The sequence below is a fragment of the Aptenodytes patagonicus genome, chromosome 4 (assembly GCF_965638725.1).
Source record: "Aptenodytes patagonicus chromosome 4, bAptPat1.pri.cur, whole genome shotgun sequence".
NCBI classification, from domain to species: domain Eukaryota; kingdom Metazoa; phylum Chordata; class Aves; order Sphenisciformes; family Spheniscidae; genus Aptenodytes; species Aptenodytes patagonicus.
In genome coordinates this window covers 61,745,576-61,766,263 of record NC_134952.1, presented here as the reverse complement: position 1 = coordinate 61,766,263, position 20,688 = coordinate 61,745,576, and the positions used below count along the sequence as shown (strand labels likewise).

The 20,688-nt window shown below is 45.6% G+C and overlaps 2 protein-coding genes across 7 annotated transcripts in view; one reads left to right on the top strand and one right to left on the bottom strand.

Annotated features, from left to right (window-relative positions):
• The window catches only part of YTHDC1 (YTH N6-methyladenosine RNA binding protein C1), a 21,117-nt gene extending 20,523 nt beyond the window's left edge, over positions 1 to 594 (top strand). For all 5 annotated transcript variants that reach the window (XM_076336947.1, XM_076336946.1, XM_076336944.1 and 2 more), the window contains one exon: positions 162 to 594. In XM_076336947.1, the coding sequence (XP_076193062.1) occupies positions 162 to 386 (225 nt within the window). In that variant the 3' untranslated portion in view covers positions 387 to 594. The remainder of the gene's footprint in view (positions 1 to 161) is intronic.
• LOC143159707 (UDP-glucuronosyltransferase 2A2-like) lies at positions 430 to 20,688 on the bottom strand. Of its 2 annotated transcripts, none has more exons than XM_076336949.1 (6): positions 19,953 to 20,688; positions 11,325 to 11,473; positions 9,881 to 10,012; positions 9,371 to 9,458; positions 8,369 to 8,588; positions 430 to 4,179 (listed from the first exon to the last, which is right to left on the bottom strand). In XM_076336949.1, exons 1-6 carry the CDS (start codon positions 20,686 to 20,688, stop codon positions 3,903 to 3,905), a joined length of 1,602 nt encoding a protein of 533 aa, XP_076193064.1. In that variant the 3' UTR covers positions 430 to 3,902. The 2 variants fall into 2 exon arrangements, with proteins under 2 accessions (XP_076193064.1, XP_076193063.1); XM_076336948.1 differs by lacking the exon at positions 19,953 to 20,688 and adding an exon at positions 13,396 to 14,169.

The following is a 20,688-nucleotide window of genomic DNA, read 5'->3' as shown; positions in this document are numbered from 1 at the left end:
AAGAAACTTGTGCTTATGGATGCTGGACATTTTTTTTTTTTTTTTTCTTTTCTTTTTAAATACTGGGCTTCCCCAAGAGTTACATCCAATCTTATGGATAAGGGAAGGGAGGGGATTTTAGTCTGGGGAAAAAAATAAACAGAGCTGTCCTTTCATCACAGCATGACTACGACATGAGAGTAGACGACTTTCTTCGCCGCACACAAGCAGTTGTCAGCGGTCGGAGAAGCAGGCCTCGGGAAAGGGACCGAGAGCGGGAACGGGACCGTCCTAGAGATAATAGAAGAGACAGAGAACGTGACAGAGGCCGTGATCGGGAAAGGGAGAGAGAGAGGATTTGTGACCGGGACAGAGACAGAGGTGAAAGAGGTAGATACCGAAGATAATCTATCTGGAACCAGTGCTCACTTGAAACAAAAAAAGCTTGTATTTTTTTGTGTGTTTACAAGTAGTACATTTTATTTTCAGCTGTCTACTTAAAGTTCGTTGTGTAGAAGGATTTATAATGACCCTCTCTATTCCAAGCATGCAGTGAACTATGAACTGGAAAAACTCAAATCGGCCAAAAATAAAATACGCAAAGCTGACACTCAACTTGGCGTTTCTATTGGAGCAGAATGGGAAACAGCTAAGAATGTAGATACTGATTAATTCTCAGTAAGTGTTCATCTACTTAGTGACTTCATTCTAGGTTTTTGAATACTGATGGATAACTGCCATATTTTTTTTCTTTTGCTTTGATGTTTTCTTCCTGTAGTTTCACATGGTTCAGTGGGAGAATGCTGCTATCAAGTATGCAAATATTGAAGTATGATTTTTTTGACTGTATGGCAGTGTTGTAGCAGCCTTCCCCCCCGTCCCCGTTTTTTAACCCTATCTGTAAAGTCAAGTGTTTTTTCAGTCTTCAGTAATGAAAGCAATATTAAGAAGACACTATTGATATCTAATTTTTAACCTTTTTTAAAAATCTTCCCATGTTCAGTAACATTTTGGTCAATTCTCTTGTCTAGTCTCCTTCCAAAATGTACACATTGCTTGGAATGTTCATAACCTGCGTGTGTGGAACCAGAAAATATTGCTGTATTCTACATTGCTACCATTTTTTTTTTTTTTTTATAAAAATAAATTGATAACTATTGAAATGATGAAAACTCCAGATCGGGTTTCTTGGTCTTCTAAGCTTGCCAGCTTTGATAGATTCTGGCAGTTCTAGGAAAGTATTTGTGTTCAAAAGTAGTTTAAAGGTTCTCGTGATAGGTGAAATTGATCCAAAGCCTGAATTTAGGAAAAGGACTGCTGAAATGAAAGGTAATTGCTTTTCTGTTTCCACAGTGAAGTAGTCAACTTACAGCTCCTGCAGCTAATCAGAGTTATTAAGGCCCTACATGTTCAACTTAATCAAATGATCTTCGAGCTATTGATAGGCTGTCCTCGGCCATAATCATACCTGTCTCCCAGGAATGTGTTAGTCCTGCAAGATCCAGACTCTCCCCATGTCTCCTTTATAGTGATTCACTGCATCACTTGTTATTTCTCTTAAATAGGAAATACTTGAATCTAAATGCCAATGGTAAAACTGTGGAAAAAAAGAAAAGTAAAACTTGTGGTGGAAGTTGTTCAGTTTCTCCAGCAGTTTCCTAGTTCTGAAAACTTGTATGAGTAGCACTTCCTTGGTGGACTTCTTCGTAACCTTTCTTCAGTGTCTTCTCATGTAACAAAGCCGGATTGTAGCATATGCTTTAAAGTCCTCCAACTCCACAGTGCTGAGTATTGTAGCAGTTTTTATAAACTGCAATATAGGATTGGCCACAGTGTGGCAGTTGTGGAAACACGTGTTTTTTAGATCTGACAATAATTTGGGCTCTGTGTATTTTAGTCTGCAAAGCTATAGTAAACATCTACATCTGCTAAGCAAAAAGTTTGACCTCCAACATGCAAGGATGTTGGGATTTTTTGAACACTACAAGAAGTTGAACAGATGTTTGGCTTCCTCAAAACAGTTTACTGTGCACTCAGAGATATGCCTATTAGCAGTAGGATTAGATCAGTCTATCAAATTCAGTACTCATACTGTGTCTAATTGGAGAAATGCATCATAGACCACCTTCGTTCTTTGATATCTTTCTCTGCTTTGTGTACAGATTCTAGATTCTTGGTTTTGGTTGGTTTTCTTTTTTACTTTTTAAATTCAATACTAGATAAGCCAAATTTCTCTGAGTAAGCTACAGAAAAGAAGCACCTCCTTAAAGTGACTGCAGAGCACTTTCTCTGTCCAACTTTTCCCAGCTACCCTGTTTCCCGTGTCCTTTGTTAGCTGTATCTGACCAGCATCTATGCAGTGTGCTAGGAGGCTTGCTGGCCTTCTGCAACCAAACTGACATCTCAGCAAATCTTCTACTTGCAGAAGCTGGATGATGGGGGCTGTTAGTGATCAAGCTTGGTGGAGCTGTGCCTAGGGACCCAGCTCTATGAACAGTTACAGCAAAACTTTTCAGATCTGGGGCCTGAATGTCATGCTGTTCGACTTTCTGTTCACTGCATATTTCAGTATGCATATTCCTGCATGTGATCCCACCATGACCATAGGAACAGTGTACCAGAAGTTACCATGAGAAGCACTAGTCTTGTTCTAACCCCTCTTTAGTTTGGAAACAATTCACTTGAGCTTTTGTAAATGTTGTCGTATGAAGAGATTTAAGCAGATATTGAAATATTGACAATGCTAATAAAAAAGTTAATGTAGCGTAGGGAATTTTGTTATGTAAATGAATTAAAATGTTTTCTCAGCCTGTTCTGTTTGAAGACAATTCTGCAGCATCCAGAATACAGCAACTATCAGTTAAAATTGTGGCAGGTTCTTTCTTGAGTAAGCTGGCACAGCAGTGGAATAACCTTCGAACAGGAGGCCTGAACTAGCATCATTTTAGTAGGCTTTCGTCAGTAAGTGCACCTGGAACAATTTCAGGAGTGCTGCATTTACTACCACTCTTATCTGAGCCAAGAGCAGTATTATTTTCCCCCAAACTTTTCAGGCAAAGCAAGTGACTATTGCACTGTTCCCACATGTAATGTTACTTCTTTGCAAGTTCTATCTCTAGAGGTTTTCCTGCATTTATCAGTTAGCATGGCTCAGAGACATTTGGGGGTTAAGATGGACAAGTTACTGACAGAGGTGGTTTTAACACCCCTGGAGTGTTGCAGTTAGAATGGTGGCCTGTGCAGGACTCCAGGCATATACTGAACGGAAAAGAGAAATGGTTCTCAGAAAAGCAATTTCTCTGCTGGTTTTAGGACTCTGGTCTCCCCTCAGCCCCCAAGTAGTCAGCGCATTTGTGCAAATGTGATGATACAGGCTTCACCAGCCACTTGCAGCTCCCAGATTTTCATGATCTTGGCCATTCAGATGGGTGCTTTTTAGGAGCCCGGGATCTTAGCTTCACTGTCCAAGCTGGAGAGAGCTATTCTGACAGGAGAGGCATTTTGGTTGTAAATCGTCAAGCCTGGGTGACATAAGAGAGGACAGAGTTAAGGTAAGGAGACTAGTTGCAGATTAAGGAATCCACAGTATCACACATGGGAAGGCTGAATTTATGAAATATACCAAAATGAATTTGAAAAGTTAGAGCAGCAATTAGCATTCTAGGGACCATGTGTGATCAGCTAACAGGGTCGCAGGGGATAAAGCAACTGTAATTCAATCTTATTTAGGCCGGAAGGAATTGGCTGGCTAAGCAAGCAGCTCTGCCCGACAACAGCTTTTTAGCACGACCCAGTTCAACGGGGTGCTTCATTATATGCCCAGCTTAAAGCATATCCTAATAATTTTATTCACCGAGGAATGTGCATAAATGCCTTGCTGAATCAGCATAGGAGAAGAAAAAGTGCTGATGGGAACAGGATGTCTATTCTTTCTTCCTCTTCGCAATCCTGCCACATCTCCTACAACAAAATAAGCAGCACTTGACAAGAATGAAGACAGCAATGGCTGCACAGGTGAACAGGAATGCCAGAACATCCAGGCAGTGGTACTGGTACCAGGTGAGACGGTGAGCAGCTGGTCTCAAGTGCTTTGCTCCTTTGTGACGCATGACAAATTCAATCCAGAAGACGGCCCTGTCCAGAGGCTTAACTGGCTGGTCATGGTGTATCTTGGATAACCTTAGAGCATTTTCCTTATAGCTGGGGAGAAAAGAAGAAACCAAGGAGATCTGTCACTGATTCCTGAAACAACCTATTCAGCACCTGGCAGTCCTCTTGAGGAAGGTGGAAAGCCCTGCTTTCACTTTCATCAATGTTATTTAAATATATTTGAAACTGGCCCAATTTACTCCTATCTGCATAAAATTGGGTTATGAACAGTAATAGGGAAAGCCAATCTTTTGCAAAGAAAAGTTATTCAAAATTATTCCAGATACTCCTTTAAAAAAAGCAACGTGGAAACATTTGCAGCATTTTCTGTTCCAATATAATAATAGGGTGCTGGTTTTGGCTGGGATAGAGTTAATTTTCTTCATAGGTGCTAGCATGGGGCTATGTTTTGGATTTGTGCTGAAAACAATGTTGATAACACAGGGATGTTTTAGTTACTGCTGAGCAGTGCTTACACAGAGTCAAGGCCTTTTCTGCTCCTCACACCACCCCACTGGCGAGTAGGCTGGGGGTGCGCCAGAAGTTGGGAGGGGACACGGCCGGGACAGCTGACCCCAACTGACCAAAGGGAATGCCCAACTTAAATGCCTCTATGCAAACGCACGTAGCATGGGGAATAAACAAGAGGAGTTAGAGACGTGCACGTGCCTGCAGGGCTACAACTGTATTGGCATCACAGAGACGTGGTGGGATGGCTCCTATGATTGGAGTGTTGGGATGGAGGGATATAGGCTGTTTAGGAAGGACAGGCAGGGGAGATGAGGAGGGGGTGTCGCCCTCTATGTCAAGGACCAGCTGGAGTGCATGGAGCTCTGCCTGGGGATGGATGAGAAGCCGACCGAGAATTTATGGGTCAGAATTAAAGGGAAGGTAGGGACAGGTGACATTACAGTGGGGGTCTGCTACAGGCCACCTGACCAGGAAGACCGAGCGGATGAGGCCCTCTATAGACAGATAGGAGCAGCCTCATGCTCACAAGCCCTGGTCCTCATGGGGGACTTCAACCACCCCAACATCTGTTGGAGGGACAACACAGCAGGGCATAAGCAATCCGGGAGGTTCCTGGAATGTGTCGATGATAACTTCCTTCTCCAAGTGGTAGAGGAGCCAATGAGGAGAGGTGCTACGCTGGACCTTGTTCTCACCAACAAGGAGGGGCTGGTGGGGAATGTGAAGCTCAAGGGCAGCCTTGGCTGCAGTGACCATGAAATGGTGGAGTTCAAGATCCTTAGGGCACCGAGGAGGGTGCACAGCAAGCTCACTACCCTGGACTTCAGGAGAGCAGACTTTGGCCTTTTCAGGGATCTGCTTGGCAGAGTACCATGGGACAAAGCCCTGGAGGGAAGAGGGGCCCAAGAAAGCTGGGTAATATTCAAGGATCACCTCCTTCAAGCTCAGATGTGATGCATCCCAACAAAGAGGAAGTCGGGCAAAAACGCCGGGAGGCCTGCATAGATGAACAAGGAGCTCCTGGACAAACTCAAACACACAAAGGAAGCCTACAGAGGGTGGAAGCAAGGACAGGTAGCCTGGGAGGAATACAGAGAAATTGTCCGAGCAGCCAGGGATCAGGTTAGGAAAGCTAAAGCCCTGATAGAATTAAATCTGGCCAGGGACGTCAAGGGCAACAAGAAAAGATTCTATAGGTATGTCGGGGATAAAAGGAAGACTAGGGAAAATGTGGTCCCTCTCCGGAATGAAATGGGAGACCTGATTACCCGGGATACAGAGAAGGCGGAGGTACTCAATGACTTTTTTGCCCCAGTCTTCACCGGCAAGTGCCCGAGTGTCACCGCCCAAGCCACAGAAGGCAAAGGCGGGGACTGGGAGAATAAAGAGCTGCCCACTGTGGGAGAACATCAGGTTTGAGACCATCTAAGGCACCTGAAGGTGGACAAGTCCATGGGACCCGATGAGATCCATCCGTGGGTCCTGAAGGAACTGGCGGATGAAGTTGCTAAGCCACTATCCATTGTATTTGAGAAGTTGTGGCAGTCCGGTGAAGTTCCCACTGACTGGAAAAGGGGAAACATAAGCCCCATTTTTAAAAAGGGAAATAAGGAAGACCTGGGGAACTACAGGCCAGTCAGTCTCACCCCTGTGCCTGGGAAGATCATGGAACAGATCCTCCTGGAAGCTATGCTAAGGCACATGGAGGACAGGGAGGTGATTCGAGACAGCCAGCATGGCTTCACCAAGGGCAAGTCCTGCCTGACTAACCTAGTGGCCTTCTATGATGGAATGACTACATCAGCGGACACAGGAAGCGCTACAGATGTCGTCTGTCTGGACCTCTGTAAGGCCTTTGATGCGGTCCCCCACAACATCCTTCTCTCTAAACGGGAGAGGTACAGATTTGATGGGTGGACTGCCCGGTAAAGGGTGAGGAATTGGTTAGGTGGTCGCATCCAGAGGGTAGTGGTCAACGGCTCAATGTCCAGATGGAGATTGGTGACGAGTGGCATCCCACAGGGGTCTGTACTGGGACCAGTACTGTTTAATATCTTCATCAATGACATAGACAGTGGGATCGAGTGTACCCTCAGCAAGTTTGCAGATGACACCAAGCTGAGTGGTGTGGTCGACACGCCTGAGGGATGGGATGCCATCCACAGGGACCTGGACAAGCTTGAGAAGTGGGCCTGTGTGAACCTCATGAGGTTCAACAAGGCCAAGTGCAAGGTCCTGCACCTGGGTCGGGGCAACCCCCTGTATCAATACAGGCTGGGGGATGAAGGGATTGAGAGCAGCCCTGACAAGAAGGACTTGGGGGTACTGCTGGATGAAAAGCTGGACATGAGCCAGCAATGTGCGCTCGCAGCCCAGCAATCCAACCATATCCTGGGCTGCATCAAAAGAAGCGTGGCCAGCAGGTTGAGGGAGGGGATTCTGCCCCTCTACTCTGCTCTGGTGAGACCCCACCTGGAGTACTGTGTCCAGCTCTGGAGCCCTCAGCATAAGGAAGACATGGACCTGTTGGAGTGGGTCCAGAGGAGGGCCACGAAAATGATCAGGGGGATGGAACACCTCTCCTATGAAGGAAGGCTGAGAGAGTTGGGGTTGTTCAGCCTAGAGAAGAGAAGGCTCCAGGGAGACCTTATTGCAGCTGGTCAGTACTTAAAGGGGGCTTATAAAAAAGACGGCAGCAAACTTTTTAGCAGGGCCTGTTGTGACAGGACAAGGGGGAATGGCTTTAAACTAAAGGGGGGTAGATTTAGACTAGATATAAGGAAGGAATTTTTTACGCTGAGGGTGGTGAAACACTGGCACAGGTTGCCCAGAGAGGTGGTGGATGCCCCATCCCTGGAAACATTCAAGGTCAGGTTGGACGGGGCTCTGAGCAACCTGATGTAGTTGAAGATGTCCCTGCCCACGGCAGGGGGGTTGGACTAGATGACCTTTAAAGGTCCCTTCCAACCCAAACTATTCTATGATTCTATGATTCTATATTCCGCACCATATGACATCATGCTTAGCAATAAAACTAAGGGGGAGGTTGGCAGGGGGGGCCGTGTGCACTGGATTTCATCCAGGTCTTTGGATGCCTGGTCGTCATCCAGGTTGTTATAGATCACCTCCACCATGGTTAATTCCCTCAGATACTGGATACCTTCATCAATGTTGGTCGATTTGCTTTGGGAATTTGCGAATTCTTCCTTGAAGAGGTACCCATCCTTCACACTTGACAGGAGTCACTGCCAAAGACTGAGGACTCCTGTCTTTTTTCCAATCCCTTTGTCAATGGCCTTATCCTTAGCAAGGGATCCCAGCTGCTGGGCTTCCTTACCATCTAATTCCTGACTGATAGGTACAGTAACCTGAGGATATTGGTAACTCAGCGGTAGGAGAAAGAATTGTTGTGGTTACAGACAGAGTAGACATAATACAACTAGAATTGTCACCCAGAGTCTCCAGAGGATTTATACTAGCAGAGATCAAGGAAGAGAGCGAGCAGAAAACTGTCTCAGGAGCTGCTCTGGGCTTTCCAACAACTATTTTTGTCAAAGAGATCATAAAATGTAGTATAAGGAAAAAAAAATTACTGATCTCCCCTTTCTGAGAAATGCTGATTCTCAGAAATGAAAGATGGTTTTCACCTGAAACCCAAACTCCAGCTACTCAGTATTCTTGGTTCCCAGAAGAGCCAGCAGAATTTCTCACATCAGCAGCCCAAGATTTTAATAACCTCATCCTACTGTAAAGCAAGAACAAAACTCACGTGGAATTGTTAATGACTGTATTCAGTGCATCAACTAGGTCCTGCGTCTTCAGTGTGCTGAAATCCAGCTGAACTGCAGCTCCCTTTGCCCTCATATGAGCAATATTGTCGTGCTGGTCGGCAAATATGGGAATCCCAACCATCGGGATCCCGTGGTAGATAGCTTCATAGATTCCATTGGTCCCACCATGAGTAATAAAAGCCTTTGTCAAGGGATGGCCTGGAACAGGGAAGGAGAGGCATGTGTAACAGCAGCTGTGGCAGACTGCGTTCACTGGGGCATGAGTACTGCAAACTACCCGGGCAAATGCACTGCTAGAGAAGGGAACAGCCCTGACCTCTGGATCAGCATCAGAGCTTGGACACTTAGCTTTCACACATTCATATTTATTTTAATGCAATGTGTGAATCAGCACATTCCTCCAGACTACCCCAGAGTTACTTCAGCCCTTCTGCTGTTGTGCAGTTCTAGTTTTTAAATGGTATCAGGTTCACAACAGCCCCCTGCTGCAGCCTTGCTTAGGTCAAGCATTTTGAAGAATGAGCCCTGGAGATTAAATGCAGAGGCCAAATCCAGCTCCAGAGTACAGGTCTACTTTGATATTTACAGATATTTGGTATTACAGATTTACATCGCCTACAGGTGATTCTTAGCCCTTCCAGACAATTGCCACCAAGCTCTGTAAGACAGAGGCTTTTGCTTTAGAGATCCATCTTTATAGCTAAGCTCAAGTTACTGCCTTCTTGAGCCACTGCTCCGTACTCCCTTCACAGCCTGTCTGTTATCTTCCATGGTTCTTGTACAGCCACTCACCTTAAAGTCAAAAGCAGGCTAGGAAATTAAGGCTCCAAGAGCAAACCTCTGCTGCTTAAGCTGTGAAACTAATTGTAGCCACAAGCGTTATGTGGTTCTTTTGCCTGAATAAGCCATTTTAGTGGAAAAATAAAGAATGAAACAGTTTTTCGAAGGGCACAATGCATCCCAGATAGAATCAGTCTCACCAAGCAGGTCATTTTGGGGTATCCAGTCATAAATCCTGGTGTTGGAGCCCAGAGTTTCTGGTTTTTTTCCTTTGTACCGCCAGAGGACCTTGAACAAAGGAAGAATAAGATAAACATAGTGCATGTGACGTGCCCTTCTATATTATTACATGTAATGTAGGGCTTTGTCTCAAATCCACATACCTTTTCCCAGTAATTCAAATAGCTTTGGCTCCAGTTTAGCTCTTTGATTAGTTATTATGTGCTTATTATAAAAATTGCATAGAGCGATTTTTATATTTTGGCCTATCGACACACCTCCACGTCATTTGGTTCAGAGAAGGGGAAACACCAGAACTCGCCATGAGGTGACTCAGCAGTCTGCCTCTCCGCAGAGCCCAGCTTCCCAGCTGTGGCACATCCAGCAGAGATGCAGATAAAAAACAGGCCAGTCAATGTAAAAGGCTCGCTGAAGGCAACAGGAGTGACAAAAAACAAGGCAAATTGTTTTAGAATTGAAAGGAAGTTCACCTTTTGTGGAAGCTGGCTGAGGGCTCTGGCAATCACATTACTTTTTTCATCAGTTAGGTTGTAGACCATCGACCCGAAAGAGAAGACCATGATGCCGTGTTCCCCTGAGCTCTGAACAAATTCTTCCATTTCCTAGGAGAGGAAAACATACTAAGAGTAATTATGCACTGCAGATTACACAGATTTCTGTGAATAGAGAGCATAACCTTTTTAGCTTATCAAGGAGATGATCGTGGTGTATGAGCACCTCCGCTGACAGAGGGGCATTACAGAGATAGACCTGGCCCTGTGCGAACAGACAGTTTCTCCCCAAGAAGGAGCAGGACAAGTTGAGACAGGTGATAGAAGCTTTGTCTTTTTGAAAGCAAGTCAAGCAGTTTCAGGACACATTTCTTTCAGAGCACAAGCAGCAGGAATGAATCCTGGCACTGACGTTGAGAGGGCCATATGCTGTGACACCCTCCCTAGCATAGTCAGTCATGGTTCTGGATTTTCCTGGAACAAGTACTTTGCATGTCATAGCTCTGCAGGAAGGGACAGTGCTGAAAACGGACAGGGTTTTTCAGCATCCTGATCAGAGATTCATGGAGTCGCTGCTGTCACTTTGTTAGTCAGCCAGTTCTCTATTTCTTGCAATACAGAACATGTTGCTAAACAGATTTTCTACAAATCAGACCAATAGGTCTTCCTGTTCCTTTTTCTAGTTAGTGTCATGTGAAATGGAGCAATAGCCTCCAAAAGAGAATGGTTATCCATTTCCCCCAACTCAACCACTGCTACAGGGGAGTGGGAAGAGAGTTAGAAGGTTTCTTTTAGAAGACAACTTGCACTGAAAATACCCTACCTCCTCTAAGGCTCCTACAGGAGTGATAATCTAGACCAGAGCTTGTCATGTTGCCATCCTCAGTATCTGGGAGTTTCAAATTCCACCTGAATATTACCAGTCACAGCAGAGTGTAGGCTGGAGATGCTCAGTATTTTACTCCCTTTAAGATGTCTTAAACTAAGCAACAATAGAAAAAGTGTTTATCACTAGTCTCTTTCTGCAAGTCTTGAGACGATTTTGTCTAAAGAATTTGTCCCGTCACAGTGCCTTTTTGCATCAGGTATTTCAATGTTATCATGGGCTGCAAGTCTGTATCTTAGAATTAAATCTTACACTTAACTACTCTGAGGTAGCACCTATTTTTCCTAAAACAAACATTGTATTCCCTCCTGCTGACCTCAGCTATCCTCTTTTAAGATAGCAGGCTGTAAACCCAGCCCTCAGTTTGCACAAGTATGGACAGATTGCTAAATAGCTCCGTGCTCCCCACTGGTAGCAGAGCATCTTCGCTAAGAATGAGCTTTCTCAGGACATGGCTTGCATGGCTGATCAGGGACAGAAACAGGTTTTACTCTGCTGGGCAAACAGCCAACCAGCAGTGGAACAAAGTTGGGATACCTTTGGTAACGGCTTTGCAGGCTGGCAATGAAGTCCTCCAACGAACTCAAAGTTGGGCAGGAAAGGCCGTGGAAATTCAAAATCCCAGTATGTTCTGATTAACCATATCTCTGCTTTCCCCATCGTCTCACACAGGGTTGTGGGCCTTCCTATGGACAAGGTACAATAGGTTTACAACACGCATGGGAGCAGTCTTGTTTGCTGTAGATTGCAGAATAGGAGCCTTACCTTTGTGTTTTGGCGCTCCCAGTCAGTGTAGTCTATCAAATCATGCACAAAATGAAAACATGGACAAATCCAGACCTATTCCTTGCCCTGTCCTGTGTTCAGCCTTGGCAGGTTGCCACAAACAAGGCAATACGATCTTTAAAAGGATTTTGAACCTTCAGGATGAATTTAGAGCAGTACAAGAGTAAGTGGGAAGCATTTAGTTTCTGTGATACAGAAGTGCAATTCTTGTACTGCTGAAAGACTTCATTACCTGTGCTTGTAATAAAAATGCACTTTGGGGAAGAGAACAATCACAGAAAATTCAGTTCCAAACAAAAAACAAATGAATCGCAAAGTGATTATCACCAGTCAGGGAGGAGGAAAGTTTTTAAACAAAATTCTGTGGCATTTTTCAAATGGTGATTCAGTCAGTGGCTGCTCAGACTACAATAAAAGCCAGGTACAGCCATCTCTAGTTCTTCTGGGGACTGGGTCAGCTCCTTCTGACACATACTGGGAAAATTTGGCCAAATCCATAGATGCTTTGAATGTCATTTTGTGCAAAATCCAATGTCTCTATAAATCCATCTATAGGAAAAAATCCAATGGGTAAAAAACTGTTTTATAGCCTCCCATTTGGAAAAATATATACTGTCAGGTACACGTTGTGAGTTGTCTTTGCAGTATTTTCCCCACAAAGTGGAACAGGGGAGTAAAAGGGTTACAAGTTGGTAAATGATTGTCCAAAGCCAGCCTAATGCAAGCAGTAACCAAGCAAAATAAGCAGCAAGATAAAAATTATCTGTAGGGCATCTTCTTATACTATTTGATCAGTGTTACAATTTACATGCAGTTACTTTTTCTTATTTTATTTTAAGTAAAGAGCAATGAGTCAGTTACAAAGTTTCTGGAGTGAAAATTAAGCCTGCATTACAAATAGAGGGATATAAAGATGTAATTAAGTCTTATGTGATATTAAAAAAAAAATCCAGGGAAAAGGGACTAGTTTGCCGAGCACAGAGGCGTTCTTGGGAAGTGCAGGAAGAGATTGGAGGGCAATAGAATAGATGCCCTTAAGCTTGCTGTTCACTTGTTATCTGCCTAAACATAGATATTCTGTACGAGATTCAAAGTCCATTGAACTTTGAATCAAGCCTGAGTTGTACTAGGTTGGAACAAAAATTTCAGGTATGTATGTAGTTTAAGGAGACTATTTCAAACTCTGAATAGTGGATGAAAGGGAAAGGTGACAGTTCTTAGCATTTATTATTGGAGAACATGAACTAACGCTTAGCATCCTGTACTACGCAGGGTTGCAAGATGATACCTCCAGACAATGCATGCAATGTGAATGAAGGGTGCTTTTTTGTTCTGCAGTTGTCCAGAGACAGCCAGTGTTCCTAGTTACAACAGGGTTAACTCCATCCCTATGTTGTCAATGGAGCTGTCTCCAGTGCCTTACACTTAGTTAAGGAATGATTTTGCCCTCCCCCCTTTATCTGCTACCATCTTAATTGTAAAGTGCCTGTCATCAAGATGAAGAGACAACAACTGTCCTCTGAAAGCACTACAATGGGCATATAGCTCACTGCAGTTGCTCACCAGCAGGATCATCACTGACAAAAATCAGAAATGTGTGCTCTAAAGATGCTCAAGAGGAACTAGAGCAAAACTGCACTGGTGTCTGTTAGACTAGACCAGACCTCTAAAAGGGAAAGCACAGCCTCCATGTGACCAAAACGGGATTAACATCTCTGCTGGCCATTGAGAAAGAGTATTTTGAGACAACAGCATTGAGCTCTCAAAACATTCAAAAGGCACAACCTATGCAAGAGGAGAAACCACTCAACAGCTGCCTTACCTAAGACATTACTGTAGTACCCATCCCATTCGTCTTGCCAAAACTTCAAGAAAAATAAATCCGTGTAAAAGCAAAAGAGGAAGTTCTGTAGTCTTTCCATGAAGGACATCTGGTCTGTCAGCCCCCTTGTGCTACTAGGCACATAAGAAGATGGGGATGGGAGCCCACCGCACAGCCGCTCTAGCACATTGCCAGCAGAGAAGCGGATGCTGTAGACAAAAGGGATTGCCAGGATTTCTGCTATGAGCTCCCCACCTACAGACAGGGGGTCAGCGATCAGAACATCAAACTTGGCCTGCTGCAGCTTTGCTATCAGCTGAGGGTTCATCACCAAGGTGTCACAGGTCTGCTTTGACATATTGGTAAAGACCTCCAGGTGCTCTTTCATCCTCCACATGATCTCCCAGGGGGAGAGATTAGAGACCTCATTCATCCAGAAATTGAGGAGGTCATCCATGGTATCATGCAGGGTCTTCTGCGTAAAGGGGACTTGCAGGACCTCAAAGGTGAAGGGGGAGGAGGTGTCTTGGTATTTGATGAGCAGATTGCTTGAGGGCACCAGCACAGTCACTTCATGACCCCGGAGAACGAGCTCTTCCAGCAGCACTTTCATATTGATCCAGTGACTTGCATGGGTGGGCCAGACCACCACCTTCCCACAAAAGCCAGTGCTCCAGCAGCATGCGTAGGCCCAGAGCAGCCAGGGGAACCTTGGCCCCATCATCTCAGCAGTCCATGTACAACTCCGGTCTGATTGATCTGGAAGCAGTTTGCTGCTCCACTGTGCAAACACTTCAGAGCCAGCCAATAAAAGTGAGATCCACCTGGTGCCAAGCTTGGCAAAAGGGCATGTCAGAACACAAAACAACACTCATGGGAGGACTGGGCAAGCAGCAAATCCCGTTCTGGAGTCTCCTGCAGAGCCACAGCTGATCTGGAAATGATGGCAACTCCTGTTTCTGCTCACCACAAAGTGCATTTTGCAGCATGTGAGGACCAGAAGCCCTTTCCCTGTGTTGTGGTTGAATCTTGATAGGCAGCTAAGCACCACAGAGCCTCTCACTCCCCCGCAGTAGGAGGGGAAAAGAATTGGAAGGGCAAAAGTTAGAAAACTCATGGGTTGAGATAGAGACAGTTTAATAAGCAAAAACCAAAAATAAAACCAAGAAAAACAAGTAATGCAAAAAGAACAATTGCTCACCACCAGCCAACCAATGCCCAGCCAGTCCCTGAGCAACAGCAGCCCTGGCAAATTTCTCCCCCCGCCAGCTTTTTTTGCTGAGCGCAACATCACATGGTATGGGATATCCCTTTGGTCAGCTGGGGTCAGCTGTCCCGGCTGTGCCCCCTCCCAACTTCTTGTGCACCCCCAGCCTGCTCGCTGGTGGGGCAGTGCAAGAAGCATAAAATGCCTTGACACTGTGTAAGCACTGCTCAGCAGTAACTAAAGCATCCCTGTGTTATCAACACTGTTTTCAGCACAAATCCAAAATACAGCCGCATGCAAGCTACTATGAAGAAAATTAATTGTATACCAGCCAAAATCAGTATACCCTCATACCAGATCTTCAAGGTGAAGATACGCATTCCTTACCAAGCAGGAGCTCAGGCTAGGGAAAGCACATCAGCAGCCCATGGGACTTTTTTGACAGCTACAAGATGAACCCCATCTTATCACTTGACTACAGCCTAGATTTGCTTCTTTGCCCTGTAGGAACCAACCTACCTGTAAAGCTGATTACAATTTTTATCTCTTCATTTACTAGGTGCAAAATGTCCTGCAGTGATTCACAACTAGCCCACAGGGTGCTCTAGTTCTGTCCTCCCTATAACCAGATGCTGTGGACACACAGCACTGCCGCTGAAAGGACACAGTCCTGGTAGAGATGACTCTAGCATCAGGCCACCCCAGGAGAGAAACAGGAGGAAGTGAGGAGCACAGGTTTGGCTCACCTTGCTGCTTCTGTGCCTTCTCTGGGGAAGATGCTGCAAACTGGCATTAGTGTATCCACATCGTGTAGTCCAGGACAGCTACTGCCAAAGACAAGAGACCTGACTTCTCCTCTTGACTATATCCTGCAGATGTAGTGGAGATGCTTGGTGCTACTGATGTGTTCAGGGAAAAGAACAAGCAGCTGCTCTCTCATCAGCAGAGGGCAAATGAGGCTCAGACTGAGTCTAAACGGGGCCTGAGCACTCCTCCAGGAGCTCAGCACCACCACATGAGCTCCCCTCACTAGACTGACAGTGGAGCAAGCAGTCTTTCATCATGCTTCAACCTCATCACTTGAAAAAGCCTTTAGGTAGCTCTAGGAAAGCAGCTAGAATAATAAGAGCCCTGAAGAAGATTTTCCAAGGAGAAAGAGAAGGTGCATGCATACACCACAGGAGCTGGGACATTGCCCCATTTCTGTGAGATGCTTGCCCCTTCCTTTCACACCTCCTTCAGGCCTGGATACACTCCGGATCAAAGCATATCACAGTCAGGGTAGAGAACAGCTAAGCTAACACAGCTAACAAAACAGGTATTGCACATGGAGCCTTAAATGCTAAACCCCACATTTAACAATAAAATAGACAACACAAGATCCAAGCAGCTCTGAGGCTTACACAACAGGAGATCAGCAAACCATGCTTAAGCCAGCAAAACATTTTCTAGTCTGTCAAACATGATAAGCAGCACAAGTAAACACACAGCTAGGTACTCTAATAGTAGGATATCTTAACAACTTAGCTCTCTTAGCAGAATTACACCCTACTAGTAAAATATAAATAAAAACACTTAGAGTCTCATATTGAAATAATATCCATTTTATCTGCCCACCAACAATGCATGTATGTTTGCCCTGTTTCCTTTTAAGCATTACAATAATCACTTAGAGCAAAAACATGAAAATAATTATGCAACTATTATTTAAAAAAGAAAAAAACATAAATACAGCTATCTTCTAATATATCTTTTAGACACTTTCAGAAAAGCAAAGAACCCTGTCTCTGCTGAGGGCCTTTTATCACTGCAATTTGGGGCTCAGCTGCTCTCCCAAGCCTTTAAAAGACCACAGGAGGCCGTTTTCTCTCATTTTGAGATAAGCTAGCAGGCAAGAAGGGTGCTAGGGGAAAAAAGGTAGTATTGTTGTATAGCTTTCCAAAACCATTTTTTAATTCTATTTCAAAGGTTTAATTCAGTAGTAGTGTTTGGTGGGTATATAGTGTTATTTTGCTGTTCTTAGTGTTTGTCACGATTCTTCTACGAATATGACTGATGAGCTCTGTTTCAAGTGGCTTTAGCACTGTTTTACCTATCCTAGAAGTACCTGTACGGACTTAGCTGTACTAGTGTAGCAGGTCAGGATTAACAGGTAACGTTTGTACTTGCCTGGATTGTTTGACTTGATGCAGGAATTTTGGAGGAAGGAGAATGAGTTCAGGGCTGTCTTGCTCCTAATTTGTGCCTTAACCTCTAAGCTCTGGGTATTTACTCTTGTGTGTACCGCAGATGTAATTTCTGGAAGTAAGAGCAGCCTTACCTAAAACATCACTATAGTATTGATCACAGCTTCCCCAGAGAAGGTAATGATATATGATATCCTGCACAGTGTAGGTGAAGATGCTTTTTAGCCTTTCCAGGAAAGACATCCTATCTGTTAGGCAGATTAGGGTGGCTGGTACGTAGAAAGGAGGTGCTGGGAGTGTCCCACAGAGTCGCTCCACCGTGTTGCCTATGGAGAACTGGACGGTATACACGAAGGGGATACCCAGCTTCTCAACAGCTCCCCACTGGGTGCCAGTGGGTCTGCCGAGAGGACATCGAAGGTGGATGCCCTTAGTCTCTCCAGCAGCGTCTCATTCTTCAGGACTTCATCACAAATTATTTTGGTTATGTTCTTCAGCTTGTACACCAATTGAGCTATCTTGTAAAGACTTTCCCAGACAGGTAGCGCTCTTTCTTGGTAAAACCAAAATAGAAAGCTTCTTCCAGTAAGGTAGGCATCTCCTTTTTGGTGATTGGCACCTCAACTACCTCAAACTGGAAGGGTGAGGGCTGTGTGGAGTTGAGGATGCAAGCACGAAGGCAGCAGCATGGTCACCTCGTGGCCCCAGACCACAAGCTCCTGGAGTATGTACCCCATGTTCAGCCAGTGGCTGTTGTCAGCCGGCCAGACCAACACCTTCCCCCCCGAACCACAGCCCAACACAGCCAGCAGCCACAGCACTGGCACCTCCTTCCCGGCCATAGCCCGCCCTGTGTGGCAATGCCCCCGTGGCCTTCCTTCACTGGGAGCAGCAGCGCTCCCAAGCTGGGCTGGGCATGCATGACACTGCCTTGCTCTGGAGGGCAGGGAGCAAAGGTAGCTGGCGTGAAATCCTGTCCTGGATAATGGCATGTTTTCCTGGGGAAAAAGGTGACTGGGACCAGCTGGCACCAGCTGGTGGTAAAGAGCTAGCTGAAGCGGGAAGATGTGCTTCCTCTGGAGCAGCGGACAGAACTGTCAGCCCTCGGGGGCTCAGTCCAGCAAGGATTGTGTCCTGTTGGTCATCCTGGCCCTCCTGCGTGTCCAACGACAGTCTCTATGTTATTTGTTTGGTAGAAGAGGTGACTTTTTCATTCTTGCGGCTCTTTGAAGCACAGCTGGGTATGCAGCAAAGATGTTCACCCACTGTGTGGGCACCCTTTTGCTTTATAAAGCCACTGAGCGTCCGTTTACAGTGCCCTTAAGGTGGTGATGATCCAGGGCTGCGGCTAAAAAGTTGCATCTCAAAGTGGATGAAACTACATGGCAAGTGACTCCAGTACCAGAGTAAGACTGTCCTCGTGATCTTGCCTCTTCCACAGCATGCGTCGCGGGAGGCCAGAGCTGGTAGGTGATGGTGTGGGCTGTCCTGCCTGCCACTAGGTGCCAATTATGCACTGTGAGTTGAACCAGAAAATCTGTTAAACAGTTTTATTTATGGTCACCCTTCTGATGTGCAGTTAAGAAATAATGTAAGGCCCCTTCACTGTGCTAAAAATCATCATTACTGGGCTTCTGCCCAGCTCTTTACACAACGTTTTCCTAATGTTGTTGTGGAAGACTTTTGCTACAGCTTCCGTGCTGCCTAGAGCATCCTTTCCAGGATGAAAATGAGGGCGATGGAAGCAGTTGGGCTGTGAGAAGCTGTCCTGGTTTCGGCTGGGATAGAGTTAATTTCCTTTCTAGTAGCTGGTACAGTGTTTTGGATTTAGGATGAGAACAATGTTGATAACACACCGATGTTTTAGTTGTTGCTAAGTCGTGCTTACACTAGTCAAGGACTTTTCATCTTCCCATGCTCTACCGACTGAGAAGGCTGCAGGTGCACGAGAAGCTGGGAGGGGGCACAGCCAGGACAGCTGACCCAAACTGGCCAAAGGGACATTCCATACCGTGTGACGTCACGCTCAGTACATAAACTGGGGAAAGCTGGTCGGGGGGGCCGCTGCTCGGGGACTGGCTGGGCATCGGTCAGCAGGTGGTGAGCAATTGCACTGTGCATCACTTGCTTTGTATATTATTATTATTATTATTATTACTATTATTATTATTAGGATTTTATTTTATTTCAATTATTAAACTGTTTTTATCTCAACCCACAAGTTTTCTCACTTTTACTATTCCAATTCTCTCCCCCCATCCCACGGGAGGGGGAGGAATGAGCGAGCGGCTGTGTGGTGCTCGCTTGCCGACTGAGGTTAAACCACAACAGAAGCCAAGCTGAGATACCTCATCTGCTGTGCACAACAACAGTTTGGTGTGCTTGTGGAGTGCTGCAGCATGCAAGTATTTGCAGGCAATTGAACCCTGACAGATTTGCAAGTGCTCTTTTTCATGAGCTCAATGTGAGGTTAGTAAAAATGGCATGTTAATCACATGTGATTAATACTTAAATAAACATATTTTTGTACATATTCACTCAAAACAGTCCAGAAGAAAAGCCTGCAAAGGAAGACTTGTTGCTTTCACTGTTTGTTTGTGGGTGGAGGGTGTGTTTTAAATAAAACTTGTTTTGTGCAGAGAGGATTCATTTTATATATCCAGTGACGTACGTGAAGTCTCTGTTACAAAGCCACAATGCATTTCGGTATTGCTACTGAGGGTGGCAGGGTTGGCTCGTAATTCCCCTCCTTGTTATGATACTTTGGATTAGGAAAACAGCTCTGTTCCTGGCTGCTTTCTGTGCAAGCAGTCATTGGAGGGGGAAATGTGTAAGCTGAGCTCCCTTGCTGAGGGCCCTATATGGTGTGGAAGTTGTTTCAGCCTCCGCATTAAAAATAATTATGGCAAAAGTCAAATCGATCAACTGGGATGACCACCGATCCCTGTCTCAATCCAATGGCATAGCAGCACAGCACCCTGACAGGGGAGTGAGTGCACCTGATGGACCCTGGTGGCTCATTCCCTTTTCCACATAGGGACATAATGGCAAACTTCTTGCTGGCCTCTCTCAGACCTTGTCTTTGCCACCCTGCCAGGTTCCTAGTTCTGCAGGTCGTAAGGCGCGAGGCTGTGTAATGAGAAGCGAGGTAGCAGAAGGCTTACCTAAGACCTTGCTATAGTAGATATCCCATTCTCCCCAGTAGCTCTGGAAAACGTAGTCTTGCAGGTGGTAAGACATGATGTTTTTTATTCTCTCGCTGAAGGACATGCAGTCGGTGAGCTCAGACAGGGCTGCGGGCGCGTAGGACGGTGGGGCTGGGATCTTGCCACAGTGCCTCTCCACAGTAGAGGCTGGGGTGAAGCGCAGCGAGTAGATGAAGGGGATGGCCAGCTTGAGAGCCAGGAGGTCCCCGCAGAGGGTCACTGGGTCTGACAGCAGCAGGTCATAGCTAGACCCCTGCAGGTGGGCCATCAGCTCTCGGTTGGTTAGCACCGCGTCACACATTAGCTTGTTCATCTGGTGCCAGTTTTTGGACAGTTTTCCCAGCTCCTTGTAAAACTGCCAGAAGGTCAAGGTGGTTGGCCTGTTATTCAGCCACAGTGCCACTACGTCCTCAATGAGGTTCTCAATGGTGTCTTTCTTGAAGGGCACATTATAGACCTCAAACTTCTCTGCAGCCTCAGCCCTGGGTTTAATGAAGAGGGAAGCGTTGGATACCAGGATGGTAACGTTGTGCCCACGGCGGATGAGCTCCTGTATAACTATCTTCACATTCAGCCAGTGGCTGCCTTCCGTTGGCCAGACCAACACATTCCCACAGAAGACAGGCCCTAGAAGAGCGACCTGAAAAAGGAGCAACTGGAGGTATTTCTTAGAGCCGGTGGCTTTCATGGCCAT

What these genes read in the sequence shown, in the direction of transcription:
- LOC143159707 (XM_076336949.1), bottom strand. Translation starts at nt 20,688, where the DNA reads ATGGCCATGAAAGCCACCGGCTCTAAGAAATACCTCCAGTTGCTCCTT. An exon ending in CTACTATAGCAAGGTCTTAG is followed by an intron (nt 11,474 to 19,952) that starts GTAAGCCTTCTG and finishes CCTTGTCCATAG; the next exon opens with GAAGGCCCACAACCCTGTGT. An exon ending in TCAGCCAGCTTCCACAAAAG is followed by an intron (nt 9,459 to 9,880) that starts GTGAACTTCCTT and finishes CCTTTGTTCAAG; the next exon opens with GTCCTCTGGCGGTACAAAGG.